This window comes from Neolamprologus multifasciatus, chromosome 16 (assembly GCF_963576455.1).
Source record: "Neolamprologus multifasciatus chromosome 16, fNeoMul1.2, whole genome shotgun sequence".
Lineage (NCBI taxonomy): Eukaryota > Metazoa > Chordata > Actinopteri > Cichliformes > Cichlidae > Neolamprologus > Neolamprologus multifasciatus.
The window spans coordinates 11,655,713-11,682,096 of NC_140454.1; the positions used below are offsets into that span (position 1 = coordinate 11,655,713).

At 42.5% G+C, this 26,384-nt stretch overlaps 1 protein-coding gene across 1 annotated transcript; it reads right to left on the minus strand.

Moving 5' to 3' along the window:
* Nucleotides 1-33: 33 nt before the first annotated feature.
* On the minus strand, nt 34-26,161 carry sestd1 (SEC14 and spectrin domains 1). Its single transcript, XM_085135654.1, has 19 exons — nt 25,832-26,161; nt 24,169-24,238; nt 23,918-24,026; nt 23,184-23,274; nt 22,950-23,063; nt 16,739-16,852; nt 16,531-16,625; nt 16,380-16,435; nt 13,024-13,095; nt 11,331-11,488; nt 7,300-7,422; nt 6,945-7,139; nt 6,658-6,772; nt 6,394-6,559; nt 5,571-5,652; nt 5,354-5,476; nt 3,552-3,743; nt 3,372-3,475; nt 34-2,516 (listed from the first exon to the last, which is right to left on the minus strand). The coding sequence occupies exons 2-19, from the start codon at nt 24,236-24,238 to the stop codon at nt 2,249-2,251; spliced, it is 2,247 nt and encodes a 748-aa protein (XP_084991780.1). The 5' UTR covers nt 25,832-26,161; the 3' UTR covers nt 34-2,248.
* Between the last annotated feature and the right edge of the window lie 223 nt (nt 26,162-26,384).

Here is a 26,384-nt window from a genome sequence, read left to right on the forward strand (position 1 = left end):
AAAATTGTCATCACGAAAGCGACAAAAAATCAATGAAGTTCAAAAGCTTTATTTAGAGAAGGATGCTGTATTGATGTCATGGTACATGTGAATAGACAGAAGGAACAAAGCATATAGCAATTACACTTACAGCAGCAATTATTGGTCAAACACCAACCAGTTACTGAGAGGTTTGCTTGGAAAATGTCAGGGGAAAAAAAAGAAAAAAAAAAGAATCCGTCCTTTTGGGATGTTGCTACGTTGGCTAATGACAACCAGATACTGGCCTCTGAGTGAACAGCACATGGTCTGATTTCCACTATGATAGGAAGTTTAACGTTTCAAGTCCTTGACAGACGTAAGAATCATGAACACAATGTTACGACAGTGATGGATGACATGTCCCAGAGACCGCATCAACGGGAAATAGTTAAAGTCCAACTGAAATGAAAAAGAAATCGCTCTCCTTTATGCACATTTATTTGTTCGAATGTGTAACTACAGATATGAAGACCCAAAACCCCTCCTCCACAAGAGTTTAAAAAGAATACAAAAACAATATTTTGAAGAAATGTTTTTAAAAGAAAAAAAAAAAAAAAAACAGGGGGCAGTGTTCTAACAGCCAAAACCCTAAATATATATCTGGATATAGCATGTCAGTCCATGATCAATATAAAACTGTATTAAATGAATAATCTGACATTTACATTTTGATATACTTTATTACATCACACTAACCGCTGTAGTCACACACACTGCTCGACCCCAGCTATGGTCAGAGTGATCCATCTCCTTATCCTGGATCATGACTCACGTACAGGAAAATGGGATCACTTGAAAAAGAAACTACACCCACTCATTTGTACAACGCAGTGTGAGAACTGCTGACTCAGCCACACTAAAGCTAGCCATGTCAAACAGTCTCTGCCTTGACTGTTGAGTTAAAACTCATTAGCATAAAATAATGGTAGCTGCTCATCCAGAAACTGAAAAAAGTATGCACATTCATGATCTTTAAAACAGTACCTGATGGTGTGTCTTGATGAAAAAATGGCCTCCTAGAAGCTGAATCATAGACACCTTTTCCTACTCCCATGTTACTTTGTTTAAACTACAGATGCAAAGTTTGCTGGTTACTTAAGTCAGTCCTTTAGTACATGTTTACCTTTACTAAGATATTTGCAGGAACACAGCTCTGCCATCTACAAAGTGGCTCATGTAACATAAAATGAAGCATCTGAAAAGCCCTGCTATGCTAATGCTAACGTCTGTCTGTGAAGCCCTGCTCTTGCAGGTCAAAGTTGTTGTTTTTTCCTGTGTCCAAGAAAATAAAGTTGGACTTTTGTTTTTTTTTTATGTTAAAGCAGAAAGAAGTTCATCCAAATAAGAGCCTAAAAGCCATTTTCGCTTAGCATAATTTATCTGAGTATTAGTTAATGCAGTTTACTACTCTGATGCCACTTTCTGTGAACCCTTGGTAGCAGAAAGCAGGTGTCCTTATTCTATATACGATGTACCGTTTAAGGTGTAACAGGCTGTATTCCTGCATTATTCATTATTATAAGAGTTTTTATTGCTGGAAAAAAGGAATGACACGTGTAGCACGCCGCTAACATGAGGCTAGGAATAAGGTAATTAATGTAGAGAAAATTTTAAACTTCAGGCAGACTTTAAAACAAATTCCAACGAGTACAAACCTTTTACTTTACACCGAATGAAATTTGTTCCTGATGCCTTTTTGAACTTTAAACATTTCCTCGAGTTCCAGAAAGCTGGACAGAAGATTTTTTTCCCAGCCTGTTTGTACTAAAGTATCAGGACTGTTGATGCAGGAATGAGACCAACAGGAAGCTGGGGTAAGCACCATAGAAGCTCTGTCTACTGTAGGGATTGAGGAGGAGGAGGAGGAAGCAGTTAGATACAAGCTGGGACTATTCTCACCTGAAATGGATTATTTTACAGTTGATTATAATCAAAGGAGTAGACATTCCAGTAAACAATTCTAGTATTTTACATTTGTTATGCCTGATCTTCCAGAACCAGATGGAGGAAAGGTGTCCAACATGTTCATCCTCTTGCAGGAAGTGTTATGCAGTGATGCTGATGGTGCAGTGTAGTCTTAATGTAGGGAAAAGCCGCTGCAGTAAGAGAAGCAGCCGACAGAAGGCGATCCTGCCCTAGGCGAGAACACGAGAGGTCTGTAGAAATCAGCAGCCCTTCGCTGACAGGCTTCATTAAGGCTGCTCGGTTTAACATCGTCAGCGATCCATTAGCAATCCTGTGTAGCCCTCTCCAAATCGTCTTCCTGCTGCCCTACATCCTCCTCCTCTTCATCTTGGTCTTCTTTCTCACTAAGTTCTTCTCCAATTACATCTAGTCTTGCATCTTGCCCATTCAACACTTCTTCCTCATCCCCATCATTGTGCAGCCTCGCCTCCTGCAGTTGCAGCCGCCGCTCTTCCACCAACAGGAGGCGCTCTCTGACACCCTCTGCTGCTGCCGCCGTGTCAGTGGGACTCCCAAAGAACTGCTCGCTCCTGAAATCACAAGAACCCCGATTATGAGTTGCTTTTACATCATTACTGACAGGGACTAGAAATAGAGAGCATCCCATATCGGCTTCTCTTCAATGGCTCCCAGTTAAATTCAGAATCAAATTTATAATCCTTCCCCTCGCACACACGGTCTTGAATAACCAGACCCCATCTCATCTTAAAAACCTTATAGTACCATATCACCACAACAGAGGACTTCACTCTCAGACTGCAGGCTCACTTGTGGTTCTTAAGATATCTAAAAGTAGAATGGGAGGCAGAGCCTTCAGCTTTCATGCGAAATCAGCACTGTTCTTTTAATCATTAGTAATTATTAATCTGTGGCTCTCTTCCACAGTCTGTGTTTTATCCTCTCCTCCCTCATCCCCAGCTGATTGTGTGAGATGGCCACCCCTCTCTGACCCTGTTTCTTCCTGTTAAAAGGGAGTTTGTCCTTCCCACTGTTGCTAAGTGCTTGCTCAAAGGGTGTCGTTTGATTGTTGGGGTTTTCTCTGTATTATTTTAAAGTCTTTACCTTACAATATAAAGAGCCTTCAGATGACTGCAGTTGTGATTTGATCCTATATAAATAAAACAGAATTTAACTGAAAACTGAACTCATCAGGTTTGATAATGCAGGCATGTTTCAGAGGACCTTGCTGCGACATGACACCTGTAAGCCATGAGGTAGTTTATTACATTTCTGTGTTGATAACTGGCTCTTTATGTTAGGTTTATGCCAGTAATCACTGGTAGCAAAAGCAAAGTGAATTCATGTGGCTCTAAATAACCAAATAAGTGTTTGCATGATTTAGGAGGAAGTCATAATTCAGGTAAGTCAAATGAATGTGTACGTACCCATCAGGGAAGATCACAGGCATGGTCAGTCTGTCCAGCAGAGTTTTGCCCAAAGAGTCGACTTCATCTAAAGACTCCGCCTCAACACGTTCCTGCTGTAACACCTGGACCATAGTAAACATACAATTTAGACTTTAGACACTGATGTAACATCTGACAGTTTAAAAGTGTTTTTCTCACCCTCTCAGCAGCAGTGTGGAAGTTGAGAGCCAGCTCCAGTCTCTGCTGTCGCTCCTCGGCGCTGACGCTGAACTGTTTCCAGACTCTGTTGAGGCGAGGCAGAGTGTCTCCGGACGAGCGCGTCGTACAGCGCAGAGACTGGCAGAGGACGACGGTGGCCTGCAGCAGCTGGCGGCCATAATCGTAGGTGCTCTGAAGGAACAAGAAGACAGAAACATACTCAATTCAATAACATCTAATATTAATATTTAAATATAATCTGTTAGACTGACTGCACTTCATTTTGTGCAGACATTCAGACAGAAACGGCACCTGGATGATGAAACCCGAACAACATTTGTGATCCTTTGGCATCATTAGCTTCACAGTTTTGGTTTTGAGTAGCCAGCCTTAAACTAGCAAATGGATTTCCATGAAACTGGTTTGGACACTCTTCCAGCGAGATGAAACTAATTTAGTATGGCTTCTTTGCAAAATGTTTCAATTTTCAGCTACTTGAAGAGTTTGAGTGCCTATTAAGGTCATACTAAAGCATCTCATCTTGAATTGAAGTCCAGACTTGACTAGGCAACTCCAAAAGAATCATTTTGTTTTTCGTGTTTTGGACTTGCTGTTGTGTTTCAGATCATGTTCCTTCTCCAGGTGTGCTTGAGCTTGTCCTGAAGCAACAAAGCAACCACAGACCATCAAACTACTACCACCAGGTTTGACTGTTGGTATGTTTGTTTTATTAAATGGTGTGTTAGTTCCACTCCAGATGTAAAAGGACTCAAACCTCACAAAAAGTTAAACTTTTGTCAGTCTACATAATATTTTCTCAAAAGTTTGGGGATCATTAAGATATTTTTTGACAATTGTGTGACGAACTTTGAGTTCTTTTGGTCAGCCTTCAGTCTCTCTCATTGTTAAAGCATGAACTCTGCCCTTAACTGAGGCAAGTGAGGCCTGCAGTTCTTTAGATATGTTGTTCTGTGTTCTTGTGTGAGTTCCTGAATGAGTGTTTGCTGCACACTTGGAGTAATTTTGGTCAACAGGCCATTCATGAAAGGTTTGCCACTGCTTCAAGTTTTCACGACTTGTGGATAATGGCTCTCACTGTGGTTCAATGGAGTACCAAAAGCCTTAGAAATGACTTTGCCTCCCTCTTCCCGCTCCAACACACCCACCCACACAAGTAGGGCCTTGGGGTGTGGGTGTGTCACCAGGGTGCAGGGGAGGCATCCCTGGATGTCTGGAGCCCGGATCTCCTCCATGCCTGCTTCATGCCCTGGGGGACAGGGCTATGGTTCTCTACACCCTCTAGCAGACCATTACATTGAGAAACCATTTGAATTGAAGCGTGCTGATCCACACAGGTGTGCACACGGGTGTTCATTGTTCATAGACATAAACTACACCTTTATTGGCTGCTATTTCCAAGCACATTGTGCACTGTCGGTCCTGCGTGCTGCACAACAACATTCAATATTTAGTATTTACTGCTGTTTACACTTAGCTAGACTAACGTGATGGTGTTGTGTTTAGTATGTTTCTGGTTTTTTTGCTTGTTTTCTTCTTTTTCTCTCAACAGGTGATCCAGGAGATTTTTTTGAGTCTTGATTCAGCAACTCTGGCAGTAATCAGGGTCGTCTCTGTCTAATATTTAAATTTGTTTGATGGTTTCCAACATTTAAGTGTGAAAAACACACAAAACACTAAGACATGAGGAATAAGGCAAAAACGTTATGAGCACTGTCATGCTGATGTTTAGGTACATCAGCTGGATTTTTTACGTTAGCTAAAGATCAAGTGAAGCGTCTCACCTGAGCGACATCCACAAACTTCCTGTGTTTGTCCAGCATGGTCCTGGTCTCCTGAGAGTCATCTCCCAGTCTGACGTGAGTCTTCAACAAGGCGTCCAACAACTCACTGAGCCACTCCACTGCCTAACCAGATGCATGCACAAATGAATCATAACATAAACACATGAAATCCACATTTGCGTGTGTGTTTTGTTGTGTTTTGTGTTGCATTCCTCACCTGCAAAGCGTCTTCTTCACATTTAAACAGTTGGACCATCTGTAGCATCTTCAGCCTCCTTACGTCCACCATGTCCTCACATCTGCAACACACACAGTTAAATATGCCTTCAAGTCTGGAAAACAAACAACAGAACAGATTTTCACACCACATGCTCTTCCTGACACAACACCACAGGGAACTGTGTCTAATCTCCTGGGGGGGTTTGCTTGTTAGGTAATTGTGTAAACTGCTGCCACTACCACAAACAAACCACATACCTCAGAATCTGAACCATTAATGGAGCGGCAATACACATTTTGTCCTGAAGGTGGAGCCAGAGGACAGGGAAGAGAAAAGTTTAATATTTGAACAAAGTTTCTCATTAGAACAGCTCCCTTTTTTGTGGGTGTAAATGAGAAAACCCAGAATGTAGATGAAGCCCAAAACTGGAAAGTTCACTGTGCAAAACATTTGATATTTCTGGAATTTTTTTAAAACATGATATTAGCCTTGTTAAAATATAAATAAAAGGACAGCAGTATTTGTTTTAAATATCCACCTGCATTTTGCACAGAAGCAAACAACTCTTGTTTTTCCTTAGCAGTTAAGCTTTATTCACTCATTTTTTGAGGATTATCGCATGAGTGAGCTCTGAGGGAACCACAATCAGGATCGGGGACTTCAGATATCGGCTTTGGTTTTTATCCTGTTAGGAGTGGGAACAGGCAGTTTTTGACTCTAGCTTTAAGTGGGGAGTTAAATACAGCTTCCTTCTTGGAAAAAAAGCCCCCCCAAACACCCTCACTCACCCCTCCCTGTAGCAAAACAAGACAAAAGTAACCTCTGCTTGCGAAGCTGCATGTCCTCCATCACAGACTGGATGTGTTGAACGCTGTCCGGCTGTTCTGTGGTTGGACTCTCCGTTTCCTCCAGAGGCCAGGACGGCTGGCTGCACATCTGCTCCAGCAACAACGCCCCCTTCTGTCGCAGCGAGGTAAGCCCTGCCTCTGCATTGGAGGAGATGGTTAATGTGACGGAGCACCTTCATGAAAACCATTAATTATCCTGATGGAAAATAAGGAGATTGATTGTTCTGAGTACAAACCAACAGTCTGCAGCTTCTCCTCCAGCAGTTTGAGGTTTTGTTGAATAGCTGCTCCATCAGCTGGAGCCACATCAGCACAGAGCATGCCCAGCAGACCGTCCAACTGCTGAGACAACTGCAGAGACAAAAAACAAACAAAAACAAACCTGGATCAGTCTGAAGAAGTCATTAGCATTTTCACAGGTCTACCCATCCTGGATAACAGCTGGACACAACATTATAGGTTAGAGTAGATTTCTGCTGTCGAGCTAGGCTAATAGTCTAGCAGTGCTAAGACTGTGCTTTACCTCCTGCGTGGTGCTGTGAAAGCCCTGTGCTGCCTGCAGGACGTTCTGTCGGCTCTCCAGCTGAGCCGCCTGGCGGTAGCAGACGTCGCTCAGCTGCTGCTGCAGCGCCTTCAGCTCGGCCACTTCCTCCTCCTCTCCGGTGCTGAGCAAGGCAGCAATCTGCTGGTTCAACTCCACATAAACAGCAAACCACTCCTGTACACACAGCGAGAGACAGAATTAACTCGTGCCTCACAGTTCTCAAACATCAAAAGCGAGTTTCTGTGATCTTTTAACAGGGAGACTAAAAACAGCAGCCGACTCATCAGATTGTTCAAATCACATGATTCTGATCACGATGTGTGTGTTTCATTACACTGTGCTGGCTCTCAATCTCCTCGTGTTTTTGTTGCAGAGCCTGAGCTGATCGCATCGAGTCCCCAATCGTTTGCTGAGTCTTCAGCAGCTCTGAACCCGGACCCTGCAGCCAGGTGACCACCTGGAAGAGAGAAACACAAAATACATGATCTCCTACAGAGTCAGGAGGACAATCTACTCTGGGCACCTTCGCAAGCCGGCAAACTTGAAAAATGGTGACCATAAAAATGTAAGAAAACATGTACATTTGGTTGACATCTCACGCAGAGCCAGTACACTGAAACTGAAGCATCTGTGCTGAATTTGGCTATTTTTATTACCATTTTCTTTAATGCTTCCAGTTAAAAAGCAATGAAACTGTCAGCAACTTCAATGTGAGGTCGATAATGCATGAAGGAGAATTTGAAAGAACTTAAGGGAAACCACAGCGAAGCCCAGTGCTTAAAGAATCTGACTACATTAACTACACAGCTTAATAACGTGATGTTAATAAAATAATAAATAAAAAGAAAGTCTTTCCTCTTATGGGCCACTACATTAGGCACACTGAATACAAATCAACAGCCAATAACATGGAAGCAACTCTATGTGTTTAGGCATGTAAATGTGATCAAGACGACCTGCTGAAGTTCAAGGTGAGCATCAGAATGAGAACTTTGAAGACTTTGAGCGTAGCTTGGTTGTTGATGTCAGACAGGTTGGTCTGAGCATTGAAGCAGATGGGTTATAGCAGCAGAAGCCCACACTGGGTACCACTCCTGTCAGCCAAAGGCTGAGGCTACAGTTCACAGCTGCTCACAAAATCAGAAAGAGAAGACTGGAAAAACTTTGCCTTGTCTTGCGTCACATTCAGATGATAGGGTCAGAATTTGGCATAAACAACAGGAAAGCAGCATTGTATTAAAAATTCCGGCTGTTGCTGATGGTTTAATGTGTGGGATATCTTTTCTTGCCACACTTTAGGCCCATTACATCAAACAGAGCATCGTTTAAACGCCACAGCCTAACTGTATTGCTGCTGACTATGTCCATCTCTTTCCTGCCAACTATGTAACAAAGCTCAAATCATCTCAAACTGGTTTCTTGACCATGGCAATGAGTTTACTGTACTCAAACGGCCTAGGTAGTAGAGCCACTCAAGCATCTGGCTTGCATGCACTTCTGGATCATTTCACTCTCCAACAGGAGCCTCGGTGCATCTCAGAGCAGCAGAGTGACCAGCAGGATCTTTGAACCTACTGCTGCCAGACGTGATATCAGTATACATCATCACAACAACATTTGTGAAATCGTCTATCAGGAACCTAGGGGTAACCTTTGATTCTGCTCTTACCCTGGATGTCCACGTCAAATCTCTGGTTCGGTCCTGCTTCTATCATTTAAGAAACATTTCTAAATTGAGCCCTATAGTATCTCTGAACTGAACTGGAGATTGTTATTCATGCATTCATTTCATCACGATTGGACTACTGTAATTCACTGTTTACATGTCTAAACAAAAACTCCCTGGAGCGTCTGCAGATTGTCCAAAATGCTGCAGCAAGGCTTCTGACAAAAACATCTAAATACTCTCATGTAACACCGTTGCTTATACAGCTGCACTGGCTCCCCGTTGAATTCAGAGTCCATTTTAAGATTCTGGTTCTGACATTTAAAGCTCTTCAAGAACAAGCACCACCGTACATCATTGAACTTTTACAGCCCTATGCCCCTAGTAGGTCCCTGAGGTCTTGTGATCAGGGCCTACTTGTTATTCAGCATACAAGGCTGAAAACCAAGGGAGATAGAGCTTTTGCCACTGTGGCCGCCAGTCTGTGGAACTCTCTTCCTCAGAACTTAAGATCTGCAGTAGGGCTGGGCGATATATCGAGTTTTTAAAAAATATCGATATATTTTCATACGAGATATAAGATGTGACAACATCCTTTATATCGATATAGTCCATGTTACGTTATAATTATACTTGTGGAGCCACAAGTTTGCCTCTCTTTCGTCCACTTTTGTCTCTACGCAACGTTACTCGGCCTCGCCTCTCCTGCACTGAACACAACTCCCCCTCCTCCCCCATAGCTTCACCTGCAGGCAGCGACAAGATGGACACGGCAAATCTCCGTTAGCGAGTTGTGGGGCTGGACGGCGTCAACGTGTTAGCGAGCTAACCATGCTAACGACATGCAGCCCACAGGGGCTGCACGGCCTAAGGTAACCGCGCTAACGAGCTAACCATGCTAACGACATGCAGCCCACAGGGGCTGCACGGCCTAAAATCCCTTCATTTTCTCAAAAGCAGCGCGCGCCTTATGTATGAATTCTGGTTGTGCTTACTGGCCGCGAACCGATTTTAGGTGGCGCGGCGCTCAGCAATCTGTCAAAAAATGTTTTAGTACGACTTTGGTAAGCTATGGAGATGCAGCGCTTGATAGATTGTCGGAGCATTACGGCTACCGTAGTCTGGAGCCTCGCGGAGTGATACGTACCGTGCTTCAACGTAATATTACCGTATTGTGTGTGTATAAGGGCCATAAATGGCACCTGTTAAGAGACGTGGTTACGAAGAGGATTTCAAACTCAATGCTGTCAGTCACGCAGTAGAAGTTGGGAACAGAGCAGCTATGAAATCTGTCTTTGTTACTATGCTCAGCGTCTTTTAGTTTACATTTTGACTGCACAATTATGAGCTTTTTGTTATGCACAAAAACAACATTGTTTTCTTTTATTTATGGAGCATGATTATTTAATAAATGCTGATAATTTATTTTTGAGTAATTTCTTCATGTAAATCTATGCTGTATGTAAATAAAAATGCCTGTGTGACATCTGGGATACAGTGTGACTAAGAACTCTCTTTTTGTTCTTAACTTATGGCTTTAAAAAAATATCGAGATATATATCTTATATCGCCACCCAGCTAAAAAATATCGAGATATGAATTTTGGGTCATATCGCCCAGCCCTAATCTGCAGACTCAGTGATCACTTTTAAAAAACAGCTAAAAACACATCTCTTTAAAATTGCATTTTGTTAACTTTTGACTGTTTTTGTTTTTTTTACCTCGTAAAGCACTTTGTGATCTTTTATCTAGAAATGTGCTATATAAATAAAATTTTACTTGACTTACTTACTTCATCACATGTGATTGTATTAGATACAAGCTTGAGAATTAAATTAGAATGATCAGTGTAAAGTAAACCAATGTGTAAGCAATTAAAAAGAATTTCTCCTTGTCAACATCAAAGAGTGGAGCCACACTTTTTCTTTTTCCCCCCTTTTTCACCATCCAAACCCAAGTTTTCTTTAAAAAGGAAGCATTTACCTCTGTCTGGTAAATGCTCACTTCTCACAAACTCTAAAGCCAGTCTGCCTGTTCATGTAGTGAGTTTTAAATACAAGGAAAAACCAGGATGCCAACACCTGTGACATCACATCAAGAAAGTGGGCTTCATGTGCAGAATTGGTGATGGGTCTGAAATGTGTGTAAGGTTTCCCTGGAAAGCAGTATTTGCATGATCGTCATTTTACTCAATAATCTAAAAACTATGCAAGTTACAGCTATCAGTGTGAAGGCTGTCTGTGTGCTTGTATTTATACAGCACAGTAACCGCTTATCCAGATGTGTGTGTGTGTGTGTATATGTGTGTGTGTGTGTGTATCATAACTTAATTGTATTTATCAGGTCAGTGATGCCTTGAAGAGCTTGGGCACACACATGAACAGTTTGATCAAGATCTAGGCCAACTTTCCACAACTACCTCAAATCCTCCGAGCTAGTGACCGACATTTTTCAGTTACTATGGTAACCCTAGGCTCATCTCCAAGACACTGGTGTTAACCATCAGCCCCTGCAGCTGAAAAACTCCACAAACAAGAGAGTTTACTTCATCTCGCCCTCAAGTGCTGCTGAGCAATGAGGCAGCTCACTGATACCAAGGGTCAAAAATAAAAGTTGCTAAAAAGGATGAAACGCAGCAGTGTTTACACATGAAACTGAAATATATTGAGATGGACACTCGATGCATGTGTGCGCGTTACCTGCATGACTTTGGCGTGGATCTCATCTAGCTGGGTGCGTTTGTTTCGCTGCCTGCAGAGCTCCTGGTATCTGGTGTACTGCTCTCTGAGGGAGTCCAGCAGCTTCATCACCTGAGGCTGAGCCAGCAGCTCCTCTTCCATTGGACACCAGGCTGGACCTGAAGTTCAGAGAGAGGTCAGGAAGAAGGTCCGTGGGATTTTAGCATTTCACATCTACTCTTACAAAACGTGCTGACAATGATTCCTCATCAGGAAACTGAAATGTCAGCTCTCTCGTGTAGGATACCCCGGCACTATAAAATGAACTGTTCAAATGAAACTTTATCACTGTCTCTCTAAACTTTAATGACTAATTCACAATAGGAAAACTGAGCTAAGGTGGACGGAGGAAATAAACTAAACTGATCATCTGCAAGTGTGAGCACCTCTCTAAAGAAGTCGTCTGGGACGTTTGCTGCACTGGAACATTCAGTTGTTTTTAATACAATGTCTCAAACTTCCCAGGAATAGATGTCCCAGCAAATTCACTCTAAAGTCTGACCATGTAATATATTCAGGGGGAAAAAACCCTCAAAAGTGGCATCTCATAAGTTCATGACAGTGCAATTAGAAAAGACTTTACAAGTATGGTTTGTGTTGAAGGGTTGGAGAAAGCCTCAAAAAAGCATGGCAGCACGATGGTTTGAAAAGCTGCATCTGAACAAACCACAACACTTCTGGAACAATGCTCTTTGGACAAACAAACGACACCACAGTGGAGATGTTTGGCTGTAACGCGCAGCACCACATTTGGTGAAAAACAAACTTCTCTTACCAACTTTCAAACACAGTGATGGAGGAGTGATGATTTGGGCTGGTTTTGCAGCCACAGGACCTGGGCAGCTTGCAGTCACTGAATTGTTCATGAACCCCTCTGCATACAAATTATTCTAGTCAAATGTGGATTATGCAGCAGGACAATGATCCCAAGCACAGGCGCAAATCTACAACAGAATGACTGAAAAAGAAAAGAATCCAAGGTCCAGAGCTCATCCTGGTTGAAAAGCTGGGATTTTAAGAGAGCTGTGCATCAACAAATGCTCCAAATCCAAAAAAACTGAAGCAATGGTGTAAAAAAAAAAAAAAAAAAAAAAAAAAAAAAAGAAGGAAACAAAAACAAAAAACACAATGGGCTAGAATTCTGACGAAAACCTCCATGTTTCAAGGCACAATTCTCGTTCACTGGGCCTGTTATTTTTCACAGGTTGCAAACAATGGCTAGCAACTTTTCTGGCTCTCTGCCAGTGTAAGGTTTAGTCCCATCAGTCCTGACGATGCTATATTGCATTTACCTCACAGCACTTTGTTTAAAAAAAATTTGTGATGATTCTACATGTGCAGCTTCTTGAAGACATACCACAGTAGAAGCAGATCAGTATGAACTGAATTAGTGGATGCTCAGGCCTCAGCTGTGATGTTTATTAGTTCTTAAACAATGTTACACAGAACTCCAGTAGCCAACACAGCATCCACTTACACCGCGTCACACTGTACTGTACACAGTGCATAGTACTCTCCAGGAAATGAATGGCAGCATTCATGCGCCAAACTCCAGAGAAAACAAAGGACACCTCTTAATTAATCTATGCATCACCCTTCTGTCTGAGCTGAGCCAGCACAGCGACATCTGGGTGACTGACAGCTGCTTGCTCACCTCCCTGTCCTCCTCCTCCTCCCTCTGAGCCGTTGAAACGTCGCTGCTGCAGCTCCGACAGCAACTCATGACCTTCAGCAGACACAGCGAGAGACAGAAGGGAGAGTTGAGATTTAATATGGTGGTAAAAAAGCATCAGAAGCAATAATCAGTCAATGCTTGTGTAAATGCTGCTAAATTACGAAAGGATCTGGTGGAGGGTGGTACTACAAACAAAGACTCCTTTCACCTCCAAGACGCACACACACACACAATCATAGGCCCCTCTGTACAGTCAACACATCCATCCTTCCTGTGTTTTCAGTGTGTTCTTTAGATTTTGATGGTAGCAAACTTGCAATGGAAAAAAACATATTTAAAAAATACAATTTAAAAAACGTTCCTTGTAAATGCAACGATGAAAAGAAAACAAAAACCACACAGCTTGCTTTGTTTAAAGGTACAGTGAGTAAAATCTCACCAGTAAATCTCAATAGATCGCAGATCGCAGTCAACTGAGTCCTGTTTTCTTTCCGCTCCCAATTCGAATGCATAATCCGAGCTACAGTAGCCACTGTAGGACAAACAACTCTGGCTGCCCTACATCCGTAGTAAGTGTAGGCTGTCAGTTTGCTGTTTAACCCAGCTATCGATATGTGTCCACACCCCTTTACTCTGGAGGAAGCCGTAAAACTTTGTGAAAGGAGTCCGATATGAGTTGATGAATTAGTGAAGATCGCTTCTGTTCGATGACAGCGACACTGAGGTGAATGTTGAGGATGTCCTGAACTTTTTTGTCAGCAAGCACTGCCTTTTTTGCTGCTGACAGCCTGTGTTATATATTTGTGTATATTTATGAGTACAAAATGATTTCTTTTTGCATTAAATAACCTGAAAAAAATTGTGTCTTTACTGTTTGAAAAAGGGTTGAAAAAGGGTTGTGTGTGTTCTTCCAGTTTTGTGCCCATGGCTCAGGACAAGTGTGTTGTGCTGACTGGCTAATCATTAATACCTCCGCTGTAGTTACTGAACTGCGAAACCACCGCTTTCTAGAATCCAAGAACTCAATCAAGTGGATAGAGTCTCGAGTGGGAGTGGAACGCCCACCTGCCTTATCAATCAGCACTTTTAATTCGACATTACCAGTTAAAATACAGATTTTAATCAGCAAATAACCTTAAAAACAGCCCCACTAGAGCACCCAGCGTGTCTGACATCTTTGAAATCTTTAAGAAATATCTGTGTTTATTTATTTATTTATTTTATTTCCACAGTGTGCAGCACCCACATACACCCAACCACACTGTAGCAAAGATTATACAAAATGCCTCGACTTCCTAAATCAGGGGTGGCCAACCAGTCAGAGACCAAGAGCCACTTTTTTTTACTGTGTTACCGTAAAGAGCCACATCATACACATAGGCACACATGGACATCACCCATCCTTTCCCCTCTCTCTCTCTCTCTCTCTCTCTCACTCACTCACAACACACAAAATACACACATCTCTGCTCAGCCAGATTTATTGTAAATGTCACACACCAACACGATAATGACAGAAATGGACTCCTACAGTACTAAAACCACAGGCCAGTCATTTTCAACAATGAACATTGTGTGCACTGTCTCACACACACAAACTCTCAGTTCAACCAAGTCCACAAACAAAAATATAATAATCTACAATAGCATTTACTTTTACAATGCATGTTGTTTAGTGGGACTTCTGGCATTCCTTGCCTTGAACAATCCTCTTCAAATCCGGCTTGTATTCCGTTGTTGCTACTCGGAGCAATTCTTTCACATGAGTGTCAGTCAGAACAGATCACACAATCGTTTGACACAGACCGTGCAAATATTGCCAACTGAGGCTTGTCTTGTATATCACAACTCTCATCCAATGCGACACTAAAATACTCACATGCTTGAAGGTCAGAGTGCAACTGTGATTCAATAGCCGTGTTAATGTCCGATATTCTGTGTTCAACAGTGTGGCGGGACAGTTGGACGTCTGATACCATGCGTTTTAATTTGTCGTTTTCAGGAGACAAGATTTCAACAACGTCACTGAGGCATTTTTTAACAAACTCCCCTTCATTGTATGGCCTTTTAGCCCGTGCAATGTTCCAAGCCAGCTGATAGGATGCGAGCGTTATGGTCTCTGACCGCTTCGTAAATTTTTGGAAAAACTGTATCTGCTTTTCTGCCTGACTTTTCAAAGTGGCCAACTCGTGCTTGCGAAGTTCAGTCCCTTTTGGAAATTCCTGGTCGATGTTAGCATGGAGTGAGCTGCAGTGGCGCTGAAGATTTGAAGCTTTGAAATGCGCTAATGACGTCTGACATATAAGGCAGAATGGCTTGCCATTGCGTTCAACAAAAAAATATAAACTCTCCCACTCTGTTAAAAACGTCCTGTGTTCATCTTCATATTTTCTTTTTGCTGTGCATTTTTTTCCTGCCATTTTTAAGGGCGAACTTGCTCCTACTGGGAAACTTTGCGGTATTTTCATCTCACACACATGCGCATTTGATGAAAATACCGTATTGAACTCAAGCGAAGCGAACGCGCACATTTTAAAACAACAACATAAAAAAAAACCCAAAACACAAACACAAACTTTGATATGAACGTAAGAGCCGCATGAAACCAGGCAAAGAGCCGCATGCGGCTCGAGAGCCGCGGGTTGGCCACCCCTGTCCTAAATGATCATTCTGCTGCACTGGTCTATAAAAGCAAAATTACTTTAAATTGTGTCACTGCCCAAATACTCGCAGACACACTGTTTGTGCTCTTGGCAAGCTGTAGTTGTCACGTCTTTGTAAAGCACTCCAGTCAACATTTGATGTATTTAAACATGCTCTATTAATTTTTCCTGTGTTAGAATTGTATGTTTCTGCAGCAAGAAGAGCAGAATGATTGTTCAGTCAACCATCATGTCTGTGCTTCATTATCGAGATATTCTCTCCCCTCCTGCCGCCTGCTTGACCTGAAAGCTTGATACAGTTTATCGTTGTGCTTTAGGAGCTATCATAGAAATCACTGTGTGCTTTGTGAAGAAGTAGGTTGGACCTCAATGGGGAAAAGAGGAATGCACTACATTATTTTTCCATTCACAAATGTCTACTACCTCATTTTCAAAACCACTGCTCGTCTTATCAGGAGTATTTAATCACTCCTCAGGTCAACACTAAACTGACCTTTCAGTCCACTGAATCACTTAAAGAGGCTTAAAAATGTCAAATGCCTCCTCACGCTGGGTGTTGTTACTATCGAGAGTTGCATGTATTTTACCTGCTAGTCCAGCAGTACAAATGCAATCAGATTTACATAATCTTAGTTCCTGAAAGAGGATAAAGTAAAGAAAATGTATATTTACCAGTCTGAAGGACAGTCTCAGGGTCAAACGATGGCAAGAGGGCACAGTCGGCAGATCTGCAGAGGACAGACAAGACACACGGCTCTGGATTTCACCCGTCTGCCCTCAGTTTAAACTGTAGACGTGTGTGTGTGTGTGTGTGTAAGCATACTTGTCCTTGTCCACTGAGCTGCTTTTATCAGCATCATTGATGATCGACAGCTCGTCCAGCAGTGACGTAGACTCCTTCGTGAACTTCTCAAAAACCTGCAACAAAGCCAAACACTCAGTTCTGGTGCCAGGTTACCATGGCAACAAATATTCTAAGTTACAGAAATACCTTGAAAGCGTAAAAAAAAGAAGAAAAAAAATATATATACCAGTCTCTTGTTGAGCCAGTCGCTGTGGTCATAGTCCAGACTTCCTCCGAAATCATCCGTCAGCTGACACGGTTCAATGTAACGAGTCAGCTTATTGGCTGAAACCAGGATCACCTGACAGGAAGCAGAGATGCCAACATGCAACACATGAGTATATCTGTAGGGAGAAACACACTAAACACACTGTGTGCAATTTTGAGAAATGTCATGCAAGTTTCAATATAGAAGTAACACAGAGGTCAACCTGGACTATAGAAACTAACACTAAACTACAGAACACTTCAGAAATTCAAAGTCATCCAGAACAGACAGTCTATCATAAAACCACTCAATATTACTTTCAGATTTACAGTTTGTGTGACCTTTTAAAAGAAATTCTTTATTAATGTTTTGGAAATCATGCCTTTTGTTAGAAGCATTTACTAATTAGTCCATGGCTTCATCACATATATGTAACAGCAGGCATCAAACTCAAGGCCCAAGGGCCCAAATCTGGCCTCCAGTGAATATAAATCTGGCCGTACTAGTTGTAGCTGTGATCTGCACATCGATATGCAACGCGCACGCACCACAAAACTAAATAGAGGTGCACTCAACTGTACCTGCAAGCTAATACAAAAAGGCACAAAAAATAAAAAAGGGAGAAGAAAAAGGAACATTGAGGGCAGACGATTTCAAGATGGTTGTTAGACAGTACTACATCCATTTACCATGAGACACTCTTATATGTCTTGGATTTTGAAACCACACAACCAGCAGGGAAACTGAGCTACAGACTTGGAAGAGAGTCTTCAGAAAGACACAGGCACAGACAACGATGAATAAAATATATTTCTATCAGCCGAATCTCAAAGTTTCATTAATGACTAAGTGGTAAGACACCAAGGCAACTTGTTGATTATCTATTGATTTGTTGAGGCTTTTATGTGGATCAATTTGTGTAAATGTGTAACATAAGGCTACATGGGACATGAATGAGCATCCACCCAGGATATTTTATTTGGATTGAAGTAGGGCGTGTCAATAAACTGTATACATTCAAGTCCATAATTTGTTGGACAAATACAATTTTTTTTGCTACCACAGAGGATTTTCAATCAAACAATCAATGCGTCACTGAAGTGCAGAATATCAGCTTGAATTCAACTAATTAAAGGATTGCATTAACTCCATGGAATTACAGGTTTTAATACATAGAATCCCAATTAGTCCTCTGGCATGAACCTGAAACTGGAACAAAACAAAACAAAACAAAACAAAAAACAAAACAAAAAAAAAAACAACAACACCTGCACAGTCCTGAACCAATGAATGATGTGCTTATTGATGATGTGACTGTTGATAGGAAAGGCAGGATGAATTGTGAAGTGTACAGGGCTAAAGACTCTGCTCAGACAAATACTGCAAAACTGATCGGACTGTACTTCACTGTGTAAATCGATAATGACCCAAAGCATACTGCAAAAAACAAGTGTCGAGTGTCTCGATGCAAAGAAATCAAGACTTTTTCAGCGGCCAAGTCAGTCACCTGATTTCAGCCCAGCAGAGCGTGCATTTCAGTTATTAAATACAAAACTGAACGCAGAAAGACTCACAAACATGCAGTGACTGAATGCGTCTGCAGCAAAGGCCCAGCAGAGCAGCTCTAGGGAGGAAACACAGCATATGGTGATGTCCATGGATTCTAGATGTCAGTCACTGGCTGCTACGGATTCTAATCCAATAAACAATCCTTACATTTAAGATCATGTTAGTCTGTCTAATTTGAGGCTCTGATATCAGTGATTGGTGGATTAAACACAGTTTCTTCAATCTCTGCCTCTCTGCCACATGCCAGGCAGCCAGTCTGTGTGTTCATGTCTCAGGAGCCCTCCTGTGAAACGTAGGTATGTCTGAGGAAGGGCATACATAACTAGTTCTTGTTTTCAGAGGACATTTAGAAGCCACTGCACTGAGTGCTGATTGCTTGGATCCATCAACCAAGCGGAGTGCTTGGAACACAATAAACTTCTCTTTTGGCTTTCTAAATCTGCAGATGGAGCGTTCAGCATTCCTGAAATGTAGTTTTTAAAAGAGAACAAACAAATATGAAGTGCCTTTTGTTTTGTTTTTTAATTGCTGCTTTGTAAGTAAACCTGCTAAGACAGCTGACGTCGAGTCGAACTTCCAGTTGTCACTGCAACAGATGCCGGCAGACGAATTGGACTCAGCTAGCGTGTGTCTGCATGTTTATTTAAATGTGAGGTCAGATGTTTGAGCAGCTGTACAACACACACCCTGCTGTGTCACCCTCAAAGACACTCCATAGTTCGGATGAGTAACATTTCAGCACCATCACTGGAATCTCTAACAGCTGTGTGTGCGCAGAGGGGCGTGCACAACATGATGTGGCCACCAGTGACAACGCAGCATGTATGAAATTCAGCAACTTGTAGCGACTACACGAAAAAGAAAAATAACCGCTGGGTATGCCAGTGCATACTTAAAACTTATCTAAACTTTGAAGCAACTGTTAATACATTTAGAAAAGACAAAAAATAACTGATTGAGATATGACAGTGTGACAAATATATTAGAGGTTTGGCTATGCAACCGCAAGACCACCAGCAATCAGCCACAAGCTCAGTGATGATGGTCTGTGTATGGGCGGTAATACTCCAGTGCATTGAATGAGACAGATGTACTTTATGAGACCACCAGCTCTCTTCTGACCATATCATTTTAAATATTTAGCAGTTCCTGTTGCTCATGAGCTGACTTCTGAAATGTTCACATGTCCTTAAACGCACCACCAGGGAGATTTCTTGCCCTGAGAACAAAACCAAAAAAGCTCCAATTTCACTACTGAAATAAAGTCACCTTAACATTGGCTGTGATGGATTATCTTTATTTAACAACTATCAAGTCGATACAGATCAACCAACTTGCTCCAGTTGCCATGGTAACAATCGTGGAGCCAACGTGGCTGTGGAAATCTGGGTCACAATGACTGCTGATCTCTGTCGGTAAAACCATCTGTTGTAATAGAGGAGGAGGCAGACACACAAACACACTCACACTCCATTGATCCTGTCTCAGGTTTCCAGCAGCACTCAGGACAGTTAACGACGCTCAAGGTTATTATAACTGGCGTACTTGCTCTGTGCGTGATATCGGATGACAACAAAGATCAGAAGGGTACGTGTGTGTTTTAAACCAAAAATCAAGAGGAAAAGAAAATGAGAATGAAAAAAAATAGTCTGGTTCATTCCAATGTTGGAGAAAAACTGGGACATTCACACTGGTCCAAGTCCTCCACGTAAAACAACGCTACGAAGACAACACAGCAGCCATTTCATCCTTTAGGTGTGGCAGTTACACTGTTTTTGTCTGAAGACGAGGAGGACACAAAGTTGCACCAACAACCTTTTGGTGACTGAGAAGAAATCAATTCAACTTTATTTACATAACGCCAAATCACAACAACAGTAACCACACAATGCTTTATACTAGGGCTGGGCGATATATCGAGTTTTTAAAAAATATCGATATATTTTCATACGAGATATAAGATGTGACAACATCCTTTATATCGATATAGTCCATGTTACGTTATAATTATACTTGTGGAGCCACAAGTTTGCCTCTCTTTCGTCCACTTTTGTCTCTACGCAACGTTACTCGGCCTCGCCTCTCCTGCACTGAACACAACTCCCCCTCCTCCCCCATAGCTTCACCTGCAGGCAGCGACAAGATGGACACGGCAAATCTCCGTTAGCGAGTTGTGGGGCTGGACGGCGTCAACGTGTTAGCGAGCTAACCATGCTAACGACATGCAGCCCACAGGGGCTGCACGGCCTAAGGTAACCGCGCTAACGAGCTAACCATGCTAACGACATGCAGCCCACAGGGGCTGCACGGCCTAAAATCCCTTCATTTTCTCAAAAGCAGCGCGCGCCTTATGTATGAATTCTGGTTGTGCTTACTGGCCGCGAACCGATTTTAGGTGGCGCGGCGCTCAGCAATCTGTCAAAAAATGTTTTAGTACGACTTTGGTAAGCTATGGAGATGCAGCGCTTGATAGATTGTCGGAGCATTACGGCTACCGTAGTCTGGAGCCTCGCGGAGTGATACGTACCGTGCTTCAACGTAATATTACCGTATTGTGTGTGTATAAGGGCCATAAATGGCACCTGTTAAGAGACGTGGTTACGAAGAGGATTTCAAACTCAATGCTGTCAGTCACGCAGTAGAAGTTGGGAACAGAGCAGCTATGAAATCTGTCTTTGTTACTATGCTCAGCGTCTTTTAGTTTACATTTTGACTGCACAATTATGAGCTTTTTGTTATGCACAAAAACAACATTGTTTTCTTTTATTTATGGAGCATGATTATTTAATAAATGCTGATAATTTATTTTTGAGTAATTTCTTCATGTAAATCTATGCTGTATGTAAATAAAAATGCCTGTGTGACATCTGGGATACAGTGTGACTAAGAACTCTCTTTTTGTTCTTAACTTATGGCTTTAAAAAAATATCGAGATATATATCTTATATCGCCACCCAGCTAAAAAATATCGAGATATGAATTTTGGGTCATATCGCCCAGCCCTACTTTATACTGTAATATAAAGACCATACAATAACAGACAGAAAACCCGAACAACTACACGACCCCCTTTGAGCAAGCACCTGGTGATAGTGGGAAGGAAAAACTCCCTTTTAACAGGAAGAAACCTCCAGCAGAACCACACTCAGCAAGGTGCAGCCACCTGCTGTGACTGGTTGGGGGTGAGGGGAAGAAGACAAGACAAAAGACACACTGTGGAAGGGAGAGCCAGAGCTTAATACTAAGTAATGATTAAATACAAAGTGTTGTATAAACACATAGAAAGTGAAGAAGAAACAGTGCATCATGGGAAGCTCCCAGAAGTCTCAGCCTCCTGCAGAGTTACTATGAGAGGATTTCAGGGCCACATGATCCTTTTATTGAAAAGAAATGTTTTAAACCTAATCTTAAAGAAAGTAGAGAAGGTGTCTGTCTCCTAAATCCAAACTGGGAGCTGGTTCCACAGAAGAGGGGCCTGAAACCTCAAGGCTCTGCCTCCCATTCTACTTTCAAGTATCCTAGGAACCAAAGATTTTCCAGGATGAATAGTAAAACTGATTATTTCGCATAAACTGGCCCTAAAGTAACCAGTGCACAAGTGACTGAGTTAAGAGTCAGCACAAAACAAAGTGAAAAGAAAATAAATACAATATTGGTAAATGGCCTGTATTTGTATAGCGCTTTTATTAGAACCACTTCTCACAGCTGCAGTAACAGGAGTCTGGAGCCACGCAGCTGTGTGGGGCTATACTTAGGGCAGAGCATTGCACTGCGAGAGACGCCAAAAAAAAAAAAAAAAAGCACAAGCAGCCTGCTGATAATGACCAGTACTAACAAGGTTAAGTTTTACAGGTATCCCACTACTGCCTCTATAGTTTAGCATAAGCACAAAGTGAAGCCGATGCTGATGTGAGCACAGTTTGTAAGTTATTGCCCTGATGCCGATGTGTGGCCATGGATTTCCGTCATAAAATGATGAGCATGATGAAACATGATTGCAAGCAGATGTTATTTCCCTACAAACAGGTATCCCGACACGCAAACTTAACAACTGCATGTGTAAAACTAAGCAAACAAAGCAGCCACCATATGCTGTTAGGCCCTCTCAAGTGCTAGGGGAAGGACTACCTGCTCTTGCAAGCAGCTGCTTGTGAATTTAAGAGTCTACATGTGGGAATCAACCTGATTTTTGACCGGCTGGAGATGGAAACTAAGAGTTTACACCACGTGTGACAGAAATCTAAAGCCAGAGCTTTGGATTAGGTGTCACCATTTCTCAAAAGCAAACATGTATAATACTGCAAAAAAGAACAGTGTTAGTCTCTGTTTCTTCTTAAGGATACATGGAATATGTGCAGTGTTCACATGGAAAGTTGGAGCAGTGATGAAGGGAACCAAACCCCACTCTAATAATCTGAGGTTTACAAGAAATGCTTCTCACACGTCGGCCATTTGTTTAAAATGGCCCCAGATGGGGAAACTCCCAGCTTCACGTGAGGCAAAATATGACTTGTTTTCATTTGAGGTACAAATCTTCAACATCCACAAACCCACTGCTCCAGAGAGAGATCGTGTTTTAAGTGTAAAATTAGCTGCAAGCAGAAGCAGCTCAGAGACTCACCTCAAAGCCCAGACGGTCTTTCTCCTTCCAGAAGCAGAAGTGTGTCACCTTCTTATCCCAGAATTCATCTGGCTTCACCACGCAGACCAGCGACACTTCAGGTGGGATCACATTCTGAAACAGCATCAACGCCATCATTAGCCCGCTGCTTTTTAAAGAACACCCATAGCAGCCAATGCATTAACGCAGCTTAAGCCTGCGTTGTGCCTGCGGGGACTCCAAATGTGTTTCTACCTGCAACATGAGCACCACAGTCTTCACAGTGTTCCACTGAGACTTCCGTCCATCCACGATAACAGTGAAACCCCGAGCCTTACACTTCTCACTAGCACAGACAAAGAGAGGGAGTGTGTTACCAACAGCGCACGCACACCCCATCATTTACATACAGTTTCCTGTTTGAGCATCATTTGGGTAGCCAGCTCACCAAGCTGCTGCTACCGAGGCTACTTTATGTTTTCTTTACCAGTACAAATGGTAACAAAAATAAAGCCTGAGACTATTTTTTATTTGTTTTATATGCTATTCACACATTCCCAGCATCGGGTATATTTCTGCTCCTCTTTCAAGTCCATCTATATACCAGTTTGTCAGCTATAAACAACCTACAGGAGCTTAAACAGCTCATCCAGCGTGTGTTGGAAGAAACGAAGCGTGAGCTGAAGAGGCCAGATATGGAAAATGGGACTGAATCACCTGTGGAGCTGCCAAGAATTACAGCTGTCAGATTGTGCTGGGGACGCTCAAAAAGGACGAGCTGAAAAATAGTAACACTTAATAAACTAGAATCATCCTTTAAGCTGGATTTCTACACTCGAGCCACGGGGTTCAGATCCAGCAGCTCCTCGCTGACAAGCCAAAACCCAAACATGTCTAAAAGCATTAAAAGTGAAATCCAACAGTCTCCGGGTGACACAACTGCTCTGGGACACACACCAGACTGTCCTCAGTTGTATCTCTGTGTGTACCTTGGGATGCTAAGCAGGTAGTCCAGCGTGGCGTTAAGCTCCTCCATGCTGGTCTGATCTGAGCTGAGAGGGATGTTCAGAATCAGACCACTGCGCCGGTCTTTGCCCCCTAAAGAGTGACAGGCAGACGGGTGGGAGAGGGGAGGAATCAGATTACAGCTCAAACAGCAGTGCTAACTGGGATGACCACAGGATTGAGGAAACAGGTGTCGATATTTCATTTTCTTTTATTTTAAATCCAAGTGTTTTACCTGACAAGAAGGCCAGTTTCTTCTTGAGAATGGGGAGGATGGTGGTCGCTTCCATTGTGACAGCAGACATCTGTAAACACACATGCAGACAGTTTTTCCTCCTTAAGTCTAAGGTATCCTTTCTAAAGCTAAAAGCAGTGTGAGTTAGTGGAAAAGAGGCCCACTGTTACACGAGATAGTCAATAAACTCCAGCACTAGACCACAGTTTTCAAACCTGCACGATCAGATGTTGGCCCACAGGCTCACACTTTAACAGCTCTGAGGTGCTTGACCAGAATGTGAATGTGCATTAACTACACAGAAATCCCGCAGCTAACGAGTTTACAGCGTCCTCGCAAGTCAGTGCAGGAGCACAACAGCCATAGGTGATAAAAAACAGCTTTGGGGGTCGCTGCTAAAAAGCTGCATCCAGCTCCAAAGTGTCAGAGCAATATCAGCGAAGCAGCAATGTGATTTTCATGTGCGGATTTTCTCTCAGCTGGCGCTTCTCCCGGCCGATTCAGATTCTTGGCTCCGGCCTCGGCCTGCGATTTACTGCCCGCCTCATCGGCATGTCAGCGCGGTTCAAGCAGTCAGCCAGTAAATCAGTCAGTTTGCATTTCTGTCAGCTTATCGGCTGACTTAACATCTGTGGTGATTTTTTTAACCCCCGCCCTTTCTACAGTTGTTGCATTGTTTCTCACACTCTCCTATTAAAGGCTGTGCTCATTTAAAGAACAGTCTGGGCTTTTCAGTTAGTTACAGCAGTGCTGGAGGACTTAATGTAGGCTCTACAGAAAAATGTCAAACTATTCCTTTTTTATTCCATCTCAGTGTTTTAGTAGATTTAGCTCCTTACCATCTAAGCTGCTTTCTGTTGCTTGTAATTTGAGACACAGCAATCACCCCCATGCAAGCCATAACACAGGATTGCAACTCCTTTAATTTTAGTGTAGTGTTCGGATTTATTCAGTTACACAGGCATGCTGAGTGCAATCATGCAGTTCACATAGTGACCTTGACGTAATGTGGCACACAGACACTCAGCACTTTATCGAGTTTCTAACTTGGAGTTATATTAAAGCTTTGTGTTTGCAGTATTCTTGTTTTTGGCCTTACAGTGAGTCATGTCGATCTGGTGTCTGGAGAGATGTGAGGTCCTTGCTTTATTACATCTGATGATCACACAGTTCTGACTAGTTGAAGATTTTGAAAAACAAAATTCTTTCAGTCATGACATATTTGATCATTTTTACCTCTTTTTTTTTTTTTAAAGTATAAACTCATGCTCCACTATCTTCTGTTACTGTTTCTGTTCTACTCCTCTGCTAAACTTTGCGTCACATTTATGATTTGGCACAAAGGTGTTCATTGTGCTATTTGCAGCAGATGTAGTATTAGTTAGATTAAATGATTTGGTCCCTGCAGCACCAGTCTGTGTCTATCTCCTCCTGGTGCTGCTACTGATGGGGCTTTACCTTCGTCCTCCTTCAGCTTATCCGGCCCAGCTCGGTGTGTCTCGGCTTGGTTCGGCTCGGCCCACAGACACAATGACCTACATTCACAGCTGCAGACTGCGGCTGCTGCAGCCGTAACCTCCCCTTCACTGCAAACCTCGACCCGCCCAGCCTCGGCAGCTCCGGGATCCACAACAGCAGCTATCGATCCCGCACGTTTTCTTACCTTTTCAGTCAAATCTGCGGCATTTTTCCCTGTCCCGATTTTTTCTTCCTCCTAGTCCCCCCTCCTCTTCTCCTCTGTCGCTTCTTCTCCTCTGCAGTTTTTCCCTTCTTCCTCTCTCTTCCCTACTCCTCCTCTTCTGTGTCCTCTTGGGCGGATTTTTCAGCAGATAGTGAATCTGTTCTCCATGAAAAACACCGAGGAGCTCAGTGAGCTCACAGTACGCTTTCAACACCGCTGCAGTCCTACTCCAAACACACACTCACAAGGCAGGCGTTGGAGCTGGCTGTTGTGCGCAGCCTCAGTGTAGCCAAATCGAAGAACGCGACTTCCGGTGAAAACGACTTTCCAAATAAATTCCTGGAGGAACAATTTCTCACCACATTTTATAGAGGAGCCAATGTTTACTTATGCATTACTTATCAGCATCTATTTACAACCACGATTTGCACACTTTTGCCCTCTTGTTTTTTGTTTTTCTTCGTTTGGAAACATTGGAAATATGTTGTGTGTCATGTAATTATAAAATATCAACTTTTTCTTAATTGACAGAAAA

Bases quoted from the DNA above. Each gene is read 5' to 3' on its own strand.
- sestd1 (XM_085135654.1), bottom strand. From the start codon at position 24,238: ATGTCTGCTGTCACAATGGAAGCGACCACCATCCTCCCCATTCTCAAG. The intron at 5,653-6,393 runs GTTACTTTTGTC...TGTGTGTTGCAG, and splicing joins ATGCAGCTTCGCAAGCAGAG to ATGTGAGGACATGGTGGACG. The intron at 3,476-3,551 runs GTGAGAAAAACA...ACTATGGTCCAG, and splicing joins TCCACACTGCTGCTGAGAGG to GTGTTACAGCAGGAACGTGT.